This window comes from Clinocottus analis, unplaced genomic scaffold (assembly GCF_023055335.1).
Source record: "Clinocottus analis isolate CAN_PGR_092001 unplaced genomic scaffold, fCliAna1.0.p SCAF_9, whole genome shotgun sequence".
Classification (NCBI taxonomy): Eukaryota; Metazoa; Chordata; class Actinopteri; order Perciformes; family Cottidae; genus Clinocottus; species Clinocottus analis.
In genome coordinates this window covers 938,726-962,500 of record NW_027176251.1, presented here as the reverse complement: position 1 = coordinate 962,500, position 23,775 = coordinate 938,726, and the positions used below count along the sequence as shown (strand labels likewise).

General features: G+C 42.6%; 1 protein-coding gene across 2 annotated transcripts in view; it reads left to right on the top strand.

The window, feature by feature from the left end:
• cdkal1 (CDK5 regulatory subunit associated protein 1-like 1) overlaps nucleotides 1-23,775 on the top strand; it is a 200,182-nt gene that overhangs the window by 84,291 nt on the left and 92,116 nt on the right. For both annotated transcript variants that reach the window (XM_068570623.1, XM_068570625.1), the window contains one exon: nucleotides 99-202. In XM_068570623.1, coding sequence (XP_068426724.1) covers nucleotides 99-202 — 104 coding nt within the window. The remainder of the gene's footprint in view (nucleotides 1-98; nucleotides 203-23,775) is intronic.

Genomic DNA, 23,775 nt, shown 5'->3' with positions numbered 1-23,775 from the left:
CTCGGCCTGCAACAAATTCATATTTTTGTGCTCTGTTTTATACCGTATAGCATACTGCTCTCTGCATCCCTCACCTTTCACCTCCTCTCATCGTCCAGGTGTCTGAACGCATGCACCTACTGTAAGACGAAGCACGCCAGAGGAGACCTCGCCAGCTACCCCATCGAGGAGCTCGTGGAGCGAGCCCGGCAGTCTTTCCAGGGTGAGCGCATCATCTCCCTCACACTCATAGACGCACACGCAGTCACACCGTGATGTTTGACTTGCGTTGCGTCTGTTCACACGCACGGGATCCTTTCAAGATGTTGAAGATACTTAAACGACAATTGGGGGGTCATTGAATGTCAGAATATACCGACTGTGTATATTTATGTTGCTGTGGAAGTGCTGCTATTGGACAATTAAAGGTGTTGATAAAGCATGACGAGGGTCTCGGAGAGAGAGGACGCCAGATGAGCAGCTGTTGCGCCCCGGCATCTGTTCCTGAAAAGTCGACTCCCAGAATCCGTAATCGCGCAGCGGGCCGAGCCCCAGGCGGGTCGGTCAAGGTCAAGTCCACACAGCAATCCGACAAATCTCCCTTCCAGAGCCTTTATTATCCATCTTTGACTTCAATTTTGATATTTTTTTTGTCATATAAATGATATGTGCATCTGTATAAGCATGCACTGCAACTAATATCTTCTCCCCACTGGATCAGAAACCTCTTACTTCATGTCCAACACGACGTTTCAGGTCTTTATGACCTATGAAATGTGAACATGAGCTATTTAATAACTTGTTTATTCAGCGTCAGTACACCAGACCTCATCCCCGTACATGTACTTTTAGGATATCCCGCTTTTTAAAAACAGCTGATGAAAAGCAGCCTTTTTTTTTTTTTTTTTTTTTACAGAAACAAATCTGCAACCCTGTTTTAAGTTTGATGTTTTCAACCTTAAAAGCAAGTACTCTGGATTCAGTTGTCCAGGAATTCATGCCGGCACAAGAACACACAACTGACACGGTTACACAATCTTTAAAACAAACATAACAAGTCAGGATTTGTACGACTTGTGACCAGAAACCACCGTTTCTAGTGCAGCCTTTAACACACACAGCAGCGTTAATACAGTTTACAATAAGAAAACTAAATTGTAACCCAGAAGACACGTGTTGGAGCCTAACAGACGTGAACAAACGCAGCAGTTTAAACTGCTTTTTGTCGCAGGAAAAACAGCAGCGAGGTAGGAAATCGGCACACCGGTCAAGTCCCTTTATTGTCATGTACACAACAAATACAGTGAAGCAGTCAGTGGCAATGAAAATCTCAGACTCCCTCCAAGTGTGAAATCTAATAAAAAAGCTGCTGGATACCACCGTCCACCTGCTATGGATGCTTGTATATATATTGGATCAATACACGTAGTAGTACAAGTAGTTGCAACTTTTTTTAAGGTGAGCTGTCGTCGCTCTGAACACGGACTCGGTTCACGTCTCGGTCGTGACAAACCGGCGCGTACCCTTGACAAGGACGCGGCTCTCTGAATCCCATTCAGAACTCTTTAAAAACAGCTGCATCCGTGCCACTGCAGGGCCCGGGGGCGGCCAGTCAAGGGCAAACTCACCAGCTGCTTGAGCCGTGGTGCGCACACGTGCACACACACGTGTGTGTCTGTGTGTGTGTTTGCACGCATGCAAGATGTGGCTAACAGAACAGGGTTGAAGATACACGGTAAACGGTGAATGGACTAATGTTTGAACGGCGCTTTTCTAGTCTTGCGACCGCTCAAAGCGCTTTAACACGACGTGACATCATTCACCCATTCATTTACTGATGGGAGGAGCCACCGAGCAAGGCGCCACATCAGTATCATCAGCCATTCATACCGCCGATCCTCTGAATGATACGCCTGCCCTTTACACGGTTGTTTTGGCAAGCCTGCGTTGTGTGACTAACGTTGTCTTGTGAGCTAAATATTTGGGTAAACTTCAAAGTCCAGCCTCCGGACAATATACCCAATAAATGAATGAATGAATAATTATTCATTTACCAAACCAACATGGACTCTGAACAATTTGCATGCGTGCGTCAGACCTGCGACGGACCTGACGTCGGTTAACCGTCGTCATAAAACACAAACCAGGAAGTTCAGCTTGGAGATCAGATAGTGTGTGTGTGTGTGTGTGTGTGTGTGTGTGTGTGTGTGTAATCCGTTAAAACGCAGGAAACATGAATGTCAGAGACGGTTAGTTTTTTGTTTTCAAAACAGAGAAAGAGGAAGCTGGAGGTTAGCGCCTGTCATGATTTACAGACGGTTGGAGTGAGACAGTGACACGTTGATGAGAGAGACGAGGTTTCACTGTCTTTCTGTCGCTCTCTACGGTGGATTCAAAACCACGTCTGCATGTTATTAAACCTTTAAAGGGGCATTAGAGGGCGGTTAATTGTCATATTTAAAAATAATACCAAAAAAACCAGTCGTATTAATAAGCTCTGACGTTGCTGGTGCTTCTTATTTGTACTTTTTTTAATATTTTGATGTAATTCATTGTGATGCTGCAGCATCTGCTCTGCTCTCTCTGACCACACACACACAGTAAAACACACACACACACACACGAGGCGAACCAGTTGGAGTGAAGGATGTTTTAATTGACGGGCAACCACACTTGTTAATGTCCGTGCAATACAGTTAAAATGTATTTACTTGGTTGTAATCTGCCATAAACTGCTAAATGGTGTTAACTCGCTTCCATTCTCATCTTTGCATTGACTTTTTTTACCGGGAAAATAAGATAAGATAAAGATAAATAATCCTTTATTTGTCCCTAAATGGGAAAATTACAGGATTACAGCAGCACTGCTCACAAGGAATAAGATTAAAAGAATCAAGTAATATAAAAAAAACAGTAGAACGATAATAAAACAGATAAAAAAAATGTAAAAATGTGCAATAAAATAAAAAATAAAATAAAATATATATATATATATATATACACACAGATGGATTAAAAATATACACAAAAAACAGCATAACTAACATTGCACACACAAAGTTGCATGTTAAGTAGTGCCCAATAGAAACACAGTAAGACACACACACTCACGCTTGTGATAAACAGACTTAATCCAACGACTATTTTTCGACCCTTCGGCCATCTAATGTATATTTTGTGTGTCACATTTAATGTGTTCCTCTTTTCGTTGAACACATAGAATCATCTTCCACACTCATGAAGCTCTTTACTCCATCAAATGTGTTAGTTAGCTTTGGATTCACATCACGGCGCTCTCTCTCTCTCTCTCTCTCTCTCTCTCTCTCTCTCTCTCTCTCTCTCTCTCTCGTTCTATTAGCCACCGTTTTCCTTATCTCAAACAAATTGAGCCTCACAAATAGGCCCCTGCAATTTGATTTGCCATTTGATGTCTTTTTGAATATAAAAAAGCTGTGAGTATGAATGCTAATGCTGATTGGCCAGTCAGCCGGCGTTGGGGATGTTTGATTGGTTTATCCCAGGGAACTTTTAAAGGATTTATGGGATTTATTCAAATGCGATTTGAGGTAAATAGCTCTCTTTCCATCTGGAAAAAATAGAGAGTGAGTGAGTGCACAGCTTTTAAAATAATCTGAATTATTCAAATGTATGAATGTATAATTTTTAAACATCAGAGGGGTTTGTTAATGTATGCAGGTAATGGAGGCTGGAGATGTCAGAGAACATGACACGACTGTGTGTGTGTGTGTGGAGCAGTGTGTGCGCTTCATGTGACGTGTGAGTGTGTGTTGGACTGTGTGTCACAGGAGTGTGTATCCTTAGTTGTACTTGAAACGTCCGTAACAGGAGAAATATTCACCCGTATTCCTGAGATGAATCCTGGAGACGACAAAACTTCACCTCCACGAGTTGAAGACGGAGAGAAGGAGAAGAACCTCCATCCAACCAGACTGTCCTCTCTCTCTCTCTCTCTCTCTCTCTCTCTCTCTCTCTCTCTCTCTCTCTCTCTCTCTCTCTCTCTCTAACTCTGTTTCTCTCTGTTTCTTTCTCTCTTTCTCTGTCTCTCCTCCTCCTCTCTCTCTCTGTCTGTGTCTCTCTTTCTCTTCCTTCCTCATCCTCTCTGTTTCTTTTCTCCACCTCCTCTCTTCTTCCTCCTCTCTCCCTCTTCTCCTCTTCCTCGTCTCTCTCTATCTCTCTCTCTCTCTCTCTCTCTTTCTCTCTCCCTCCTCATTCTTTCTCCTCATCATCCTCCTCTCTTCCTCCTTCTCACCCTCCTCTCTCTACTCTTGCTGTCTACTTCTCTCTTCTCCTCCTCTCTCCTCCTCCTCTATCGTTCTCTCTCTTCCTCTCTTCCTCTCTCTCTCTCTCTCTCTCTCTCTCTCTCTGTCTCTCTCTCTCTCTCTCGCCTTCATACATCTTTACTTTATCTCTCCTTCTGCCTTCTTTCTTTCATCTGAACCTTTATATTTGTAATAAAATGTCTCATAATCTGACAATAAATCATTTAACTTGCATTATTCGCTCCTGTTATCTCCAAATAACACTTATTAAAAGCACAGATATTTGTCCATACAGGCTATTTAACTTAACTGGTTCAGTGTAGAGTTTTGTTTTGTGTGTTAAAGCCTCCACATTGCGTGTCTGTGCGTTAGCAGAACCGACGGGTTTGACTCTGTGACTTAAGGCCGAGCCTCTCATCAAGGCCGAGCCTCTCGCTGCAGCGGACAGGCTGCTCAACCTTCAGGGCGACGACCAGATCGCTCCTCAGACGAGAGAGCTGTAATTTTGGGCATTGTGAGCATCACAGTTAACGGAAATAAATCCCACCGAAAGCCGCTCTCGGTGGTCATGTGACGATGTGTGACCAGGCCTATAATTAAGCATTGGGTGTGCGTCTGGTCTGTCTGGGGGGATTTGCTTTTTGACAGTTTGAAATAAACATGAATCCAACCGCACATGCTTCCCTGAGATGTTCTCTGAGGCCCATTACACAGCAGAACCGGGCTAAAACTATAAAATAATAACCTTTTTACGCAATAATGTCACTTTCTGCACATGTATACTCCTAATTTATGATGTGTTTGATTGTAAATTTGCCGTACCCTCCTCTCACATTCTTTTTAAAAATGCTATAACCTCTGGAAACCTGCACACGCCTCCGTCCTGTAAACATGGAGACATGTGACAGGACACGAGGGAGGCCGGTCGACAGCGCTGTGGACGAGAGAGAGAGAGAGAGAGAGGGGAACTCTATTTTTGTTGTGGTCCTCAAACCCCCCATTGTGGCTGTCTCCTTGTCATTTTAAACCATCAGTTGTGTGTTTTTTTAAATGCATCTAAAACAGGAAGTGACGCTCCTTAGATACAGACACACTATCACTCCCACATGTGTGTGCATAATGCGTTTCAGACGTCTCTACGCGGCTTGATTTGTATTTTTTTGGGAGCTCTAGCGGGTGTTGACATCAAGATAACACACCAGTGAAACCTTGCATCATCAGTATTGCTTTTTTTTAATGTAGACAGCTTGATTCTGAACTAGATTCATGAAATATAATCACTATTTTGGTCAATCTTATTAAGCCCTTTTTGTATGTTGCGAATCATACATTGAAAAGCAAACGTACCCACTAATATTCACAGATATCATCCGCTTTTCCTCTTCATTTCCACATGACTGATGGCATCAGTGTCAAAAAGCGATATTTAGCAGAAATGACACCGCTTAGTTTCCTGGATTTCCAGCTCGGTGACGTGTGACGGACAGCTGCGGGTTACGTGGGCTAGCTTGTTGGCTAGCTCCAACATCTGTGACAGGTGTCGGCTCCTGTTTGCCTCCGCCGCTGCAGATATGCGACACATGGACGAGCACACTGGCCAAAAGGTTGACGAGAATGGTCTTCCTCGGGTCAGTGGTTTGTGGAAAATTTGAATTACACCTTTTTTAGATGAGATAACCTTTCTGGTTATCGAACCCAAAGGGTTCATTTACCTTTCTGAGTAAAGTAAATGAACCCTGTGGGGACAGTCGATCATCAATGCAGCACAGAAAGAAAGAGAAAACTGTGGATTTTAGAGAGTAGAGCTGTGCAATGTGTCACGCCATGTGGGGGGTGTCAGAAGCTGTTTGCAGTTGCAGGTATTTCTTTTCCCGCAGATGACATAACGTATCGATGTACGTAGATCCGTGTGCATATGCGAACCGTGCACGTTTTGAAGTGAAAGAGGAAGGAGGGATTGAGAAAGGGAAGCTCGGCTCTAATTTGCGTCTCATTGATTGAGAGAAGAGTGGAAATAGAGACCCGGGCCGTCGAGCGGAGAGAGCTGAAATATTGATATGGGGCCGCATTGATCACGGCGGAGTCACCGCCATCAGAGCGCCGTCTATTGGAGAGACCTCGTGGAAAAAAACAAGCTGAGCGTGCAAAACGCTAACTTGAATTTCCTGTGTGCAGGCAGTCAAATTCATTATCCTCTGGGAGCGCTCTCGTCGGAGAAGCTAAAAATGGATTTTCTGAATGTCCTCCAGCCCCCGAGAAGGAGCTGATATTTTATCACGCGGACAGAAGTTTCTCCGTGTGCGTTTTTTTTTTTTTTTTTGCTCTGCGCAGTTCAGACTCCTGCAACAGTTTCTCATAATCTGGCTGTGGTGTGGCCAATAAACTGGAAACAGATCTTCACTCGCAAACACACACACACACCAACCAGAGTTCAAGCATATGTCACCACGACCGCAGCATCAAGAACTGATAACAAGTCTTCTGCTACTCGACTTAATTAGTTTAACTGCCGTTGTGTGAGCATGACGGACCGGTTTCAGCGTAGCATAAAACATTTTTACGGATTCTTCTCTCCATTTGCGCAAACTTAAAACGGGTTTGCATGAAGACGAGCTTATGTGGAACAAGAAGCCAGAATTAAAGGAGGATTTTGTGGTTTGGGTGTATAATTATTTATCAAGGTATTAAGAAGACTGCGAGACATTTTCGCTCAGCAGGGAGATGTGGATTCGTCCTCAATTGGTAATATTTGACCATTTTACTTTATCAAGCTAGAATAAATACGCTTTCACAACAAAACATTGTGAATGAAACTCATGTTTTTTAAACATTTCATCTCTGTGATCCCGGCATTTCTCTCGAATCACTCGGTCGACACGCTATTGTTTGTAATTGAATGACACAATCCAGTGAACGTTCAGGTTTCACAGCGGACATTTTGACTTGAAAACAGGTGTAATTATTAACACTAATCATGGAACCGCAGTGCGTTTAGGTGTTACCGTGTCAGGACCGGTGTGTTGCGCCCGCGGGCTCAGTGGCGTCGGGACTCGAGCTAACAACATTATGTCGTAACTCCTTCCTCTGCTTTCCTGGATGTGGAACACGGTGGATGCTTCGAATAAAATGTGCATTTTTTTGGTCCTGTCAGACACCGAAGCGCCAAACCGAGCTCCCGACACGGTCCGATGATTCGTTCCTGCGTGTTTGCGACCGTATGTAATGTTCATCAACGGGGAGCTCGGGTCGACACGTTGTGCCGTAACGGGTCCGGCGTGCGGGTCCAGCTGCCAACGGCGGGAATCAAGGGGGAGCGATGGAAAACCAGCCGTACACGTGGTGATGTTTCTCAGTCAAGACGGACACAATTGAGATGGAGTATCGTCCCTCAGTCGGGCTTCTCACCGCTTGTGTGACCATTCGATAACCGCGACTCGTTTTGGCTTCACACACACACACACACACACACACACGCGTGCTACACACTACACACGGGCATTTAAAGTGCACGTGCACGGGCGCGCCGCTTCCTCAGGCGCTCTCTTCAGGCGATGTTTGGACAACCCATCCGAAGTCTCACCTCTACTACGAGTCATTATGCATGGCCATGATGCAGTCTGTGTGTGTGTGTGTGTGTGTCTTTGTCTTTTGTCGTGTGTGTGTGTGGGTCGAGACTGACTCACCAAAAAGAAAGGCGAAACCGGTTATTTTCTATTTCTTGTACCATATTAAATATCTTTTTGTTGTCTTTCTTTTCTCCGAAAGTTCAAATAAACTGCCGCCATCTTTCACTTTGCTTTTCTGCCTCCTGTCTTCTTGTTTGACCTTTTTTCTTTTTCATTCACTCCATGGGCTGGACAAAAAGGCAACACAGGGTGTGTGTGTGTGTGTGTGTGTCTATGCGCGCGTGTGTGTGTCTGTGCGCGTGTAGCGTCTCGTCCTGTGATTTAGTGCCAAGCTGGCAGCAGAGACGAGTGAATAGGGGGCCCCATTTCACACAAAGGGAGCACGGGATACACACCAACACACACTCACAACTCACAGTCAATGCCAGACTGCAGGCCACCAACTGCACACCTGGCATGCTGCTATTATGTCACCAGTGTGTGTGTGAGTGTGTGTGTGAGAGAGAGAGATTGTGTAAGTCCAGCAGACGCCATCTGCTCTGTCCTCTGTGAACTTGTGTCCACACCTCTCCCCTCTCCACACGATCAGAATATGTTAAAGCTTTTAAAAAAAACACTTTTTACTGTAGTATTTCACCTCTATTGCTCTAAATATCTCCGTGGTACTAAATGTTCCATATTGTGTTATACTGCTTGACGTATATAGTATATCTTAAGCTGTATAAATATGTGTTTATTCTATAAACTAACATCTGTGCTCTTGACCATAGTGCCGCTGTTTTAATGCAGCATTTTACGACCCTGTACTCTTTACTGCTGTATATGTATTATCCCTATAATAAATATTTAACTGTTAACAGTCTCAACTACAGTTAAGGGGAGCTACATCAAATATATACTGAATATTACTCCATACATTTATGTGTGAAATAAACGGTATCATGGTTCTACTAACATTCATACAACATTAATGCGTTTTCTCATTGTTCAAAAAGAGAATTAAAACAGCTGAAGATTAGAAATTGGACCAATAGATGATGTATTACTGCGATTTTGAAGTTGTTTTTTGGGGGCGGTACTAAAAGAAAGACGGGTAATAGTCTTAATATCAGTTTCGCTCTCTGTTCTCTTTCCTTTCACGGTATGTTCTTCTTCTTCTGACCCTTTTTTATGTGTTTTCTTCTTCTTCTCTCTCACATAAAGGCCATGTGCAGTATCTAGTGTATCCCTGTGTGTGGGGGAGGGGCGAGCAGCGCCAGCTTCAGTCAATAGGTGGCAGTAGGACACTTGGAGTCACACCCGGACCATGTGCTCGGCTCACTGGCCTTGTTATTGTCTGAATGGCACACACACACACACACACACACACACACACACACACACACCACGAGCAGGCTTGTGCCTGTTAAAATGTTTAACTGCTCTAAGTCCTCCGACTCACATTTGGCTTTTTAGTCCTTCCTCTCCGAACGCCGCAGTGTGAGCGCGTTCCCTTCCCCAAGCTGTTAAGTACACTCCTGCTCTGCTGTTTACACACCAACTTCCTCCTTGTTAGTCTGTGTAAGGGCACAAAAGACACAAAATACATATCGTGCTCTTTTTTTGTTGTTGTTGTTGTCGCCGTGCAACATAGTAAATATTTGTAGTTACTTCCCCTTAAAAGAAGCAACTTCCACAATGATTTTTTCGAGGTCCTCCTTTCAATCATCTTGTGATCTCTTTTTGTCTCGACCCAGTTCATAAAAAGTACATTTTCAGGTTGTTTTTAGATTGTTTTTCCACGTTGTCTAGTCATATTCAGTGATAAAAGAGCGACATAATGATGTTGGACAGGGTCACAGAGTCGATGATCACTTTGCTGATATTATAAGCAACCTTTATGTTCTGTATATGCCAACTCTTTTGTCTGTTTTAACATTTTAAAAGTGTTGTAGTCCTTTAAAAAACAAGGATATTGACATCATGTGAAGAAGTACTTGCATTAGGCCGCGTTTCCTTTGAGTTACTACACAAATGTTTCAGTTAAGTGTTGTTTTTTTTCTTCCACATGTCATTTTCATATCACAAGGAACACAAAGGAGGCCTTTGGTCTGGTTCACAACCAGTAACTCACTTGTTTCCATAAGCCCCAATGAGTCAGGACACACACACACACACACACATGCATGCACACGCACACACACGCCAGTGTAAAGGAGAAAAATAAAAAGCTACTAAAGTGGCTCAAGTCTTCAAGTTTGTCTTTGAAGTCTAGACGTGGAGCTCGGGCGGCTGGAGGAGGAGAGATTAATTGGGCCGTTTAATCTACTCGGTCCCTTGTTTGAACCCTTTCAGCTTTTTTTTTGGCAGCGTCACAAAAACAAATGCCCTTTAGATACCTGCGGGGATTAAAGTTTCTGCCGTGTGGCATGTTTTGTGTACTGTGGATTTCCCGCAAAGATCGATTTGGATCAGCGGAAACCAGAAGAGGTAGCTGATTAATAGAAGTCGGGTATTTGGTGGCTTGTGGTGCTAAAGTACGATGACTTTCTGAGTGTTTCTCATGGCAATACACAACGCGATGGGTCTCGTAGCACATTTGCCAGGTTGACAGAGGCCTGCCTATCCAACATCGACCCTCTTTTTAGCTCTGCTTCTGGTCTCCACCAACTCCAGAGGGAAATATCTGGGCTTGTGGGAGGGAGCATACATCACTTCTTTGTCTGGAAACGACGTTGGTTAGAGCGGATGAATCCAAAAAGGCTTTTTAAAGTAAGTCAGGAAAGATCCTTAAAGGTTGTTGTTGATGGGTCAGAGGTTCCCGTCAAACCCTGGGCAGAATAAATGTATATCTACTCCTTTAATATCTACCTATTCAACAAAAGGAACAAGGACTTAACATGTTTTCCAGAGCCGCTTGCCTCGGTGAAGAGGCATCCTGTCTTCTGAGTCTTTTGTGGACTGTCAACACATTCAAATCATTTATTCGTTTCAAAGACAGTTTCATTTTGATATTTATAATAGTCATTCTCTCTGTCCTGTTTGTGGTTTTTTGGGGGGTTCGGCTCTTCCTCAAGCGTCTTCATCGCTCTCCAAGTCCTATCAATCAATACTGGAGGCACTGATGCAACATAGCAAAATAAAACAGCACAGCCTGGCCTTACAAACCAATAAAAGTCCATTTTCCATGTTTAAAACACTATAAATATGATCATTAACCATAAATATGACTTGGGAGGAAACAAAAGGGACTTTAAATTGTCATATCTCTAGCATGTAGCGACACACAATTAAGCTTATAACCGACTGACTCTCTTAAAACTGCTAAATCCAACAAAGCCTCAGCGAGATATCAACCACAGTGCAACTTTTTTCTTCCTACCTTTTACCACACAGACATCACATGTCCGCCCACTTAACACACACATCCCCATTAATTGGTTATTCCACCTGTAATTAACTTGAACCTGGCATCAATGTTGTGAACGACTCATTACTGCGAACGAGAGAGAGAGGAATCCAAAGAGGGAGAGACCAATGAAACCAGCGAGGCTGGAAGAGAACGAGAAGGAAGCGGCAGCTGTACGCTGCTGGAATATATTTTAAGTCCCAATATGCAGCTTATTCTTTATTTAAAGCTCTATTGAACATGCTTTTCCCCCCCTGAGAAGACAGACAGACAGAGAGAAATGGAAAGCCAAACAGATATTGAGAATATTTCGCCCTCCTCAGTCTGAAATATTACGCAACTGCTCCACTTTTACTCCGGCGTTTGTCTGTTTTATCCCCCGCTCGGCTCTCCTCCACCTCTGTCTTTGTTATGACTTCCCCTTCTTTTATCTTCTCTTATTTTCAATCAATTCCATCTCCCACATTTTCTCTAATCTTTCTATTTTAGTTACATTTTCCCTTCTTCATCTCTTCCTGCGTACTTTAACTTCACCTCTTTTTCGTCTTTGACTTCACATTTCTCACATTTTTTCTCTTCTTTTCTTCAATGTCTGTTTGTAACTCCTCTGTCCACTGCACCTTCTTTTTCCTAATCTCCCTCTCACTTATTTTGCTTCCTGGTTTTGAGCCGCTTGCTATGTGTGTGCCAGTCTCACCATAAAAGGCTTTAGGCCTTAAACATATACATATCAATATTTGTACGCTAATTAACTTATTATTTTAACCTTAATTATTTAGTTGCCTGCGGGACTCCTCAAACAACACAAATAGAGTAGTTTTAAAAGACGTCGCGGCTCATTTAGTCGAGTTGTTATGCGTTGGGATAGAGCAGTGGCGCTCAAACTGTGGGGCGCGGCCCTCTAGTGGGGCGCGGAGGTATTACAGGTGGAGAGTTTTTTGTTTTTTTTAAGAATCCTTTATTAATCCCACAGTGGGGGGATTATTCTCTGCATGTTACCATCCTTGGTGATGAAGGAGCTTTGTGCTGTTGTGAAGCTCTGGGGCTTCAGTGCCTTGCTCAAGGACACTTCAACATGAAACTATGGGGAGAAAACAGGGACCCAACCTGCTTCCTTGGTCATCTTTTTTGCCAAATATGAGTTATGCACATGTTATTAGTTTTTGTCAGATGGAGCAATCTGGTTTACTTGAAAGGGATTTACATTTTCTTTAATGTATTCATTAAACAAACACGGATGGAGGAGTCACAACAACTTGGACCATTTTGCTCCCATGTTGTCGGGGCGGTGGGAACATTTTGCTTCATCCGAAGCGGTGACAGAAAAAGTTTGAGAACCGCTGGTGTTAGCTGAGAGTAACGTCGGCAACCTGCGCCTTGAACTACTGAACTAACGCTCTGCAACACATCACGAATAACCCTGTCCAGACCTGGCATTGACGTGCGTTTTGGGTGATCCGATCACGAGTGAAGAGCTCCGGCGTGTCAGTCACCCGTCACTGCGACGCGTCCCCCCGCCGAGCGGCAACCTCTGTTGCCGAAGCCGCCCATGTTTTATACACAGCCTGTGATCTCCACATGTATGTGAGTAACCACATGCATCATTGCCTCTTGCACTGTAATATATGAGTAAAAGTAATTTAAATCAGCTGCTAGCAACTTTGAAGGTTACATGTTACACAAGTTGACATCAAGAATCAATCAACACATCCTACATGTCAACATGACAACTTTGTCCATCTTACCGTCTCTAAAATAAGATAAAATAATCCTTTATTAGTCCCTCAGTGGGGAAATTACAGGATTACAGCAGCCTCGCTCACAGTAAATAAAGATCAAGTAATATAAATAAACAGTAGTTTGCATTTCGCGGCGTGCAGCTTGATAAAAAAAAGTCACCCACGTCGCCTGATTATAACTCACAGAACTGTGCCGTGTTTGTGCGCGCTTTCTTTTTGTGTGTGTTTGTGTGTGTTTGTCCCCCCGTGGCACATATTTTGGTAGCATCAGGGGGTCTCTTCACACCCCCTGCAGGAACCGGTTCTCACATTGTGGACCACCCGTGGCCACAGCCACGAGCCCCTGGTGTTGGTTGACATGAAAGGGCTACAGGGGGGGGGGACAGCTGATGCACGCACACAACAAACTCACACGAACACAAACGCACACGAACAGACAGATATTTGCTCAGAGAAATATTTTTTGTGTGCAAAATGCTGCAAACTACTGAATACGTCCTCTAGTAAATATTCCCTGCAACTGTTTTAACCAAACTCAGTGTGTGCTTCAGGTTGCGCTTGGCATTGCCCCGCGACAAACAACCTTTGTTTTGTCCCTCAACGGTCTAAAAATACTAATTCATCTCACACGCAACGAGAAAACAGTGCACATTGCATCTCCTTCATGTGTTTGCACGTGTGCAGGGATGATAATACGTGTGGGAGATGTGTTTTTAACTTGGCAATGATCCATTTTTGGAAGGGCGGGAAAATTAATGTTCCTCTTTTCTTGTATCTCCTTCATTTTAAAATACAATTCAGGAACCCAATGTGCCCGTCAACAACGCTATTACCACGAATATTGGAGGCAGCGGCACGTCTTTACCTTCATGGCAATATAAGCAAATGCACAATGTTCATCAATGTGCATATTTTTTTGCACTACAATATGAGCAAAAAGTTTCTTTCTGTGGAAAAAAAACCCACATTCTTTAGTGGGAAGCTTCATGCATGCCGCTTCAAGCTGTGCACTTGTTTTCAAACTAGTTTAAAAGTTTGGGGGTTTTGTTTCTGAAGACCTGAGATATTTAAATCTCGCTTTTACAAGATGATCTGCATCCAATATGCTATCGAAATAATGAGTCGGCGCCTCCTCGTCGAGCTCAATGAGTTCATCTGCAGCTATCAGATGGTATGTTCGTGCGCAGTATGTAAATGCAGTAAGTGGGTGTGGGGAGCTGGCGTTGTCAACCACGCCAAGCAGGTGTAGGGTCACTGCGTGTGCCGACCTACAGCCGGGATTTACTTCTCTTTAGATGTGGAAGAGAAGCAAAATATATTGTGCCAGGCCTGAGCTGAAGATGAAGAAGTCTTTACTTTAAATTAGAGAAGTTCCAATCTGGAGCGCCTGCTGAATGAGCCATACGATCCCTCTCTCTCTCCCCAATAATACACTGTCCTTTGTCCCAAAAAAGGTTAAACTTCTTGATACAAGGCCCGAGGATAGAATCGGTCTGAGCAGCGGGCGGTATGAAGTCTAAGAAGTTGTTGATTTCCACATCACATGAACTCGCCACAACGCAAGAGTCAGCTCAGCTAAACATAATTATTTGTTCCCACCTTTTCGTTATTTGTTTGCCCCTCGCCTTTCGCCCCTTCAGACACCGCAAATGTCGTTCCTGATGTGTGAGGCAAAGATATAGAAAAGCAGAGAAATAGTTCAAATATACAGAGCCTGAATGGAGAAAGTAAACGGTAACAAAAAGGAGAAAAGTATAGAGGTATGGTAAATACGAATGGAGATGTGTCCGGACATGTTTGGTACATGTCCGGACACGTCTCACTCTTCTGCCTTCTGCCTGCACCGCTCCGTCCACCTCTTTCTGTTTTCCTCTGGTGTTCGGCTTGCGTGACTATATTCATCATTTTATTAAATATTAAGGGCAGCAAAAACAATGTTTTTAAAGAAGCACGTCTTCACCAAAGATCTGAAGTTAGTTTGTTGAACTTCATGCACGAGCATCTTCAGGAAACATGATGTAATCTCACATGTTGCTATTGAACCTTTATTAACAGAGCTAATGGAGTAATAATAGCTAATAAGAAGGTAAAACACCAACCTCATAGACATGACTACAAGGTTAACATATAACAAGCAATAGACGCGTCAACAGATGAAGGAAATGTAGTTTTCTAGTGCGAAATAAAGCTGCAAAATTCATCAAATTTGATCTAAATAACCATGTGGCCCGCTGCAATTTTCAAATCACAGGACGCACAGCATGTGTTGAAGGCAAAATACATGTCGTTATGCCCCCTTTGCATTATATATTGTGAGTGTTTTGCATGTTTTGCTGTGTGTGTGCGTGTCTCTGCTGACACTCTCCTCTCCGTAGCCTCAGTGAATGTCACTCCCGGTCTCCAGCTGAAGAAGCTGTTGAGCGCTTCTGCCCGACTGCATGGCTGTCGCCACATCTGTCACTTTGCAGAGGACCCTGTGCCTGATTCCCTCCAACCCACATTGCCCCTGTGTGTGTGTGTGTGTGTGTGTGTGTGTGTGTTTGGGGGCTCCGCTTTGCTGTCAAACCCCTTGACCGGCAGCAGCTCCACTGTTCCTCGTGCGTGCCGTTGCTCTCCAGCTTTTCATTTCTGCAGCAGCGGCTTCATCTGTCACAAGAGATCCATCTGAAACTCTTTCTGCTGCTGCATACCTGCAGTCTGCAGCGTCTTCACGAGCGCGCCCGGAGGGCAGGAGGATATCCTCGTCTGAAGATGATTGTTAATGAGCACCCGGTCCCTTTTCACTGACGTGCTCATGGAGGATGTGTGTGTGTGGCAGGAGGGATGCTGTGTTCATGTTCAGCTACCTGAGAGCGACACACTGTTCCACCTGTTGTGACTTCGCAGCTGACGTAAATCAACCAGCGTCGACAGCTTTTTTTATGAGCCCTCGGCACTTTCTCTTTCTTGCTGTTCACTCCTTTTTTGGGCCTCCCTCTATCCTACGTGTTAAAGACCTGCACTGTGCATCTTGCTCTCCGCTCTCTATTGGTAGGTTGCGAGTGCACATGTTGTAACTTAGCAATGCTTGACCTGAACTACGAGTATTTTACAATTGAAATGAGTTTTGACCGTCTCAGCCGAGCATTTTGCGACTGACAACCATCAGATCTTTACTAGTGACCTTGAGACTTTGTTCTGTTTTTACTCTGCCTGATGTGGGTGTTAAAAATGTGTCCCCACAGTGTGTGTGTGTGTGTGTGTGTGTGTCAAAGTGTTGCAGTGAGAGAGGCCTAAAAGAGGAAGGATGGGCAGATTGGGATCAGCATCCTGCACATGGCCTTTCTGTTCCTTTTGCTTGTTAACTCGGTAAACAAACCGGTCATTAGCCTAAAGCTTTATGACACAAAATATCCCAGATGTTTACATATGGAAAAAAAACACTAATATTTACATAATAAGATAATGTTTACAGTGCCACTGACTCAATTAATACACACACAACGTGCAATTACATTTGCTAATTCACAAATACAGTTGTGCACAAACGCAATATATTATAGGGTCACTCACTAACTTTAATTAATACACACGCGCAGGGTGTATTTAAAGTTCGACCGGGCTTTCCACAGTAACAGATTACACACACACACATACACACACACACACACACACACACACTGGCTAAATGAATTAACAAACACAAACAGGATGCCTGCTGGTGGGTCATGAATATATTAGCATAAATACTGACCAGACGTATTATTATTTATCAAATTAGTCGTTGCACAAGCGAGTGCAAACACACACACACACACACACACACACACACACGTAAAGAAATTAGGTCAACATCCAGAATTTAGGGAAGAGTTAAACCTTATTATGTCTGATTAATAACACAACCATAGCACTGCATGTGTGTCTACATGAGAATATTTGGGATCATGCATGCATGTGTGTGTGTGTGTGTGTGTGTGTTTTTTGTGGGTCCACTGCCTTGACTTCTTTGACAGCTGATATTAACCATTACCAACTCAATGACTTTTTAATAGTAACTCATTTCCATATGTAATCTCAATGCGGAGGCGTGTGTGTGTGTGTGTGTGTGTGTGTGTGTGTGTGTGTGTGTGTGTGATGCCCTCAGTGCCTCGCAGTTCTCGAGGTCTCTGAAGCATACAGGAAAATGAGATCTGCCCCTTACAGCACCCCCTACCCCCCCCCACACACCCCTCACACACTGCGTCTCAACCTCCCCGTCCTCTAATCCTCGCTACCCAATCAGCCATCCATCTTCCGCCCCCGGCTCAAACTCATGTGCTTTTAATGACGTACAGTACAAGTTAATTATCTTGATAGACGAACACTCTGTCAAACCTCGAGACAGTGTGAATAATCTCCGTTTGATAGACGTCCCCCCTCTGCTTCGTACAATCGTATAATTCGCGGTAACATACTGAAAGATTGTCTTTTTTTTTTTACATTTCAATTAGCTTTTGATTCATCAGCAGATTGACAGGTGACACATTTGATAATCAATTAGAAGTCGTTTATCATGTAAAAAAGTGACATCCTTTTCAAAGGCCTGCTGGATATTCGCTCTCAGCTCGGGGGACAATTGACACGAACGCACCATTTATCAACAGATGCATTTGACCTATTGTGTCCAGCGCCTCTTCTCCTTCTTCCATCTCCTGTTTAATTGCAGCCTCAGCTTGTTAAGTGACACTAATGAGAACATTAATGAAAGCTCATAACAAGGACGGTTGATTGCGCAAAAAAAGATCACTAACAATAGTCTCTGTCCTGAAAGGATGGCGTTCTGTTGAGAGCTCTTGAGATCTATCCTACTTATCTCCTATTTGCTATTCGTCATCCATCCTGCCTCCTTATTTTTGCATCCTCATATTTTGGGATGTAGTTTTGTGTCACAGGTAAATACGTTCAGCTCACTTCCCTCCTTGCTCAGATGTTGACATTTATATATTATTATATATAAGGCACATTTCGGCCATTTATGGGCCCATCCAATTTATAGCGCTGCATGCCCCTGTTCAGGATGGCAGGGACCGGAGTCTATCCCAGCATGCACTGGGGCGAGAGGCAGGCCATCATGGTGACAGGCTGCCAGACTGTCACAGGGATGGCACATTAAGAGCATACAGAGAAAATGCTAACTGTGACGCGACATTGCTAATCAGTGGGCCACATCATTGCCTTTTAAAATTAATTTATTAATTCATCTTGTTGTTTTTTTTTGCACATTAAACATCAGAGTACACACACTCTGAATGTCTGTTTTGACAGGAAAATGAGTTGGTTAAAGTTAAATATTTGTAACATTTCCCACGTAAATACAAAGCGTAAACTGTATTTAGACTTCAGCAACGCCAGCGATCTTTCTTCACTTGTTTCCCATGAATATAAATAATTAAATTAAAATGGATTTCTGCTAACGCATCATGTTACTAAGACAGAAAGTTAGTCAGACTGTGGCTGCGAAAAACTGTTCCTGTGCATTTCCTACAGATCCCTTTTTTTGCTCTTATATGCAGCAGTCCATCTGCTTTGAAAGCTTCACAGGATGCACACACACACACACACACACACACACACACACTCACTCACTCTAAAAGAAGATGAAAGAGGGGCTATAACTTCTCTCCCAATTATTCCCTACACATTTATACACACACACACACACACACACACACACACACATATATATATGTACAGTACACACACACAGTACATGGAGGCACTCTGCCAATTACTTTTGATATATCCATACAATATGTCTGACCCATATATGCCATGGCATGTTTTTCTTATGCACCACATACATTGCATGTGCAAGTGTATATACACACTCACACACACGCTTTGATGTATCCAGACATCCCGTTCCATGCACAGGCGTGCACAGAAGGTCTCGTCTGCAGTTGAGAAACTATGTGAAAGTAGGTTAAAACTGATATGTTGTTGTTTAAGGGGTTGTGTAGGCTGCGTGCACGCGTGTGCAACACATGCACATCGATGCACACGCATGTATTTAGTGTAAACATGCCTGGGAGAGAGAATATTTGCATATATACCACCGTGTGTGTGTGTGTTGGGTTAATCCGAGAGGATGATGCTACCTGCCAAGGCGCCCACGCGCCACATCAACAGTTGTTGCTCTAAATTAAGCCGCTTAATTATTGCAATTAAACTCTGTGTGTGGTGTGTGTGTTCATGGGTGATAGTGTGTGTGCACGTGAGTTGAAGGAGGATTTGTGTGTCTATGTTTATTGATATGTCGCCGTGTGTGTGTGTGTGTGTGTGTGTGTGTGTGTGTGTGTGTGTGTGTGTGTGTGTGTGTGTAGACATGTTTATTTCCTACATGCATTACAATAAATACACCAATGTGTATGTTCTCTTTAAACCATCCTTTCAGTAAACCTTTAAGTGGTCATTGTTGGAAAGAGAGCAACAATGACCACTTTTCATTTGACAGTTCAGAATATGTCCAAACAGATTAAATTAGTGGTCGTGTGATATTGACAATGACGGATGATTAATTGCTTTCTTAATAAAACAAGTAGTTGTTGTCATATTCATGTAATGTGCTGTAACTCTGTTGCGTTGCTCATTTTGGTCACATGACATCTGTTGCTTCTGTCCATCCTGATAGAGCATCCTCCTCTGTTGCTCTATGAAGGTTTCTTCTCTTTATTCCCCGTGAAAGGGTTTTTACCATCTAATCCGATGTAAATCTTGTATTTGTGATCTTTGGGCTACACAAAATGAACTGAATCGAGTTTTTCCAACACATGGAGACATTATTCAAATAATTCCCTGCTCCTCCCAACAAACCACACCTCCATCTTGATCCTTACAGATGTTCATTTTCATCTCTTATCCTTTACACATTGATGATTTAATCTCTCACGTCGCTGTTGTAGACACCCTCACATGGGGGAGGGGGGGGGCACAGACCGCCAGAGGGGATTGGCTGATGGGGGCAGGGGGGAGGGACTAATGTGGTTGAAGGTCAGACGGGCCTCCGAGTCAGTGACTCGCCGCTGGTTGATACTCGGTGATGTGTAGATGAGCTGTGGCTCTTCTCTCCACGTGAGGAAGAAATTAATCTGCAAATTTGTATTTTTTTGAATAGTTTTCCTAATTTAATTAGACGTTTTTTATTATGTGATATTCCTAAACTGTTTATTCAGAACAATTGTTTCTGGTATTGCTCCTCAAATGGCCCTTTATAACAAGGAATATATATATAATCGTTTACCTTTTTTTTAGTGTCCTTCGTTGTCCTTGTGTAGCCGGAGACAGTGAAGAAAATGATTTACAATATACAGCAAAAAAAATATGCAGATAATTGGCGCAGCGACACGCTTCCCCACTCGATGCACGCTGAAGAACGACAGCGACCTCCACCCTACTTATAACACACGAGTGTGGCTTTCGGGCGAGTGTTTGTGTTGCAGAGACGGACCGTCGTAGATGATGGAAAAGACTGCTGTGCAACGAACATGCAACACAACTTGTGTACCCATTGATGTGGCTTCATGTATATTGATACGTTCATGTTTGTATTATTGTTTCCATTATTGTATCTTTGGTCTTCATGCAGACGTGAAACATGTTTCCACTCCTTTGATATTCAAGCCGTCAGCATGTTGTCACCTTCTCCAGATGAAACCGCTCGTGCCGGCAGGTTTTAATCCCACTGTTTGTGCTCCAAGCTGCAAAACTTTAAACATGCTAGCAAGCAAAGTTTGATGTCCGCAACCGGATATATAGTGTTGATATCGAGGCGTACGCATGTCTTAAGAAGTGTTATTTCCACCGTGCCAACTCTGATTTGTTTGCACTCTCTACCCAGATAAATATATATGAGGTCAAGTTTAATAGATTACAGATTAATGTGCATGAAGTTAATCCTATTATACTGCATTAGATCCGTATTTTGCAACACATAGTTGACCATTTGTGTACATTAAGCTGCCGTGATGCATTAAAGGGGGCGGGTGTTCACGTTAGAGGCATCGCCACACAACCAAACTATCATTTTAAAGTATAGTAGCAATTCAAAAAGCTTTAAATAACCAATATTGAACTACTGGGAAATGTTCAAGACACTCGACATGAAAGTTAAATCCCAACAGATCAGATTGAACCCTGCTTGAACTGTTTCTCTCGCTCTCTCTTGCACATGTATGTACTGTAACATGCTAAGCCATGTGTTGACTTGTGTTATGCAAAATGGGGTTTAAATGCAGTTTAATAGGATCATCTAATCTATAATCTGTTAAACCTCGTAGCCTGTGGCTGCCAATAAAAATGTATAGCATGCCAAAGAGATTAAGATAAATGGGAAGACTGAACCCGATGTGCAGAATGTGGATCCTAAGTTGCACATGTGTGAAGTCATGTACACAATCCACACACACATTTAGGCACAAACACACACGGAAACACATGGCGCTAAACATCCACTAATCCAGAATAAAAGTAGTGCATGTTTGAGCTGTGGACGTGTTGCATCATACATGATGGAGTATTGAAAAGTCCTAAAACATCAAACTCTTTCTGGGAAACTGGGAAATGATCAATACTTAACAGATCCATGTGTTTCATTCATTCATTCATTCATTCATTCACTACGCCGGATCATAAAGACTATTTCATCCCACAGGTTCACAAAACAACGTAAAATTGATGAGGGATTTTCAAAATCTTTATTTATTTTATTTTCGTCAACGAAGAAAAAAAAGTAGATTTTTTTATGTTTTTTTATTGTCCAAATTTTCTTTTTCTTTTTTTGTCCTAATTTTAAAAAATAAAATAAAAAAAAATGTTTGTTTTTGTTTTTTTGTCCAAAATTTTTTTTTAAACATTTTTTGGTTCTAACTCGTTTCTTTTTTTTGGTCTTAATTTTTTTTTTTTTTTTTTTTTTTGGCGGTCTTATTTTTTTTCTCTGTGTGTGTGGCGGAAATGGGCTTCCATAATATTGAAGTTATTATCAAAGTCAGTATTTCAGAATTTACAACAATTGTGAAAAGTGAGGCTATTTTGACCCAAAGAAAATAAAACCATGTATCATATAATAGTTTTTTGGGAAAACAGTGACACATAAAACAATAAAACTTGACATAAAGACAGTTTTAATTTAAATTTCCAGTCTTATAATAAGTATGACAAAAACAAATTGCTCCATTAATTAGTAAAACAACTAAACCTTAATTATGTTCCATTAATTATTGGAAGGAATAGTTGAAATTTACAAACATCCTGTACAATATTCAGCGAGCTTCATGCGTACATGTGTGCATGTACAGTATGTGCTACCGACTGAATCAAAGCCAGAATGTACCAACTAATGGAAACAAGCATGACATGAAGATGTGTGGTCACGGTGCGCCACTTGTGTGTCTCGTTTCATAATTTAAGACCCGTTTTCCATTTCAACAGTGGCTTCTACTAAAGCTCCCAATCACCTGAATCAATTGGTTCTGTTCTGCCTCTTCAAAGCCGCCACTTCAAAGACCTCGTCGCTTCCCTCTCCGCCCACTCTCCCCCCCGTTCTCTTATCCGGAGGCGGAGCGCCGACACGGGGGCCGCCAGACATTATCCGTGTAAACATTATAATGACGTATAGAGGTCGGCCGCAGTGGGTGCCGGTGTGACACCCGACAAACGATGGCGTTCTGGTAATGATGAACGCAAACTAACTTTTCTCTTGACCAAACTTGAGATTTAATTGCATCTCACAAGACAGACGCACTTTAAAGTTCACACTGGAACATAACGTAATGAGGATGCTGCTTGTTTTACTTCTTGTTTAAGTTATTTTGTGGATTATAAATCGGTCTAAACTGAAGCGACTAGTTTTCTTTCCTTTTCATTTGTTTCGTCTTTTGGGATGAATAGTTTTGCCTTTTTTTAAAAACTTTTTCGCTACTGAGGCTGGGTCGCACCTACAAGCATTACATTAATCCTGGTTTAGAGTTAATCTAGGCTTAGTAAATCTAGGTTCAAACTGGTTTATATTTGATCATAATCTTAATTTTAACCGTGGATTAGTTAAACTAGTTTAAACAAGGGTCATAACAGGGTTAGTTTATGTTCAATGATGGATTCCATGAAATGTAAACAAATTCACAATGTATGTTTAACAAATAATCCTAAATTATACACTCACTTCCATGATTACTGGTCCAACCTTCCCATTGAGGTTTATGACTCGTTTGTGAATCTAAACGCTGTGAAAACTCGCTGTTGTCATAAAATCCAATCGGGTTTCTCTAATTTTTCTGCGAGCAGCTCTTTCCTCTAACTCCATCTAGCGAAGATATGCAGCCATGTTGTCAATAAAATGGAGATAAACCTCCTCCAGGGGTTTAAATATAACTGCTAATCCTGGTTTTTGTCTAGGTTTAAAATAACTGGTGCAACATATTTGCTTTAAATCTAGATTTAAATTACACAGAGATTACCAAAGTGTTAGATTTACCCAGGATTAAATGTAAACTAAGGTTAAAGTTAGGTTTGGCAACGGGATTAAAAGACAAACCTGGTTTGAACCTAGTTTAACAGTTAATCCTTGTTGGTGCAACCCAGCCTTATACAATTAGAGAGCACGCAGTGAGACAACATGTCATCATGTAGGCCGATACAGGAACATCCAACAGGTCCACCTCACTCCAGAAACCACGAGGAAAAAACCCGCCGACGCACAAAAACTCACCGCAAACAAATATTTGGCAGCGCGTCGGAGCGATGATTGT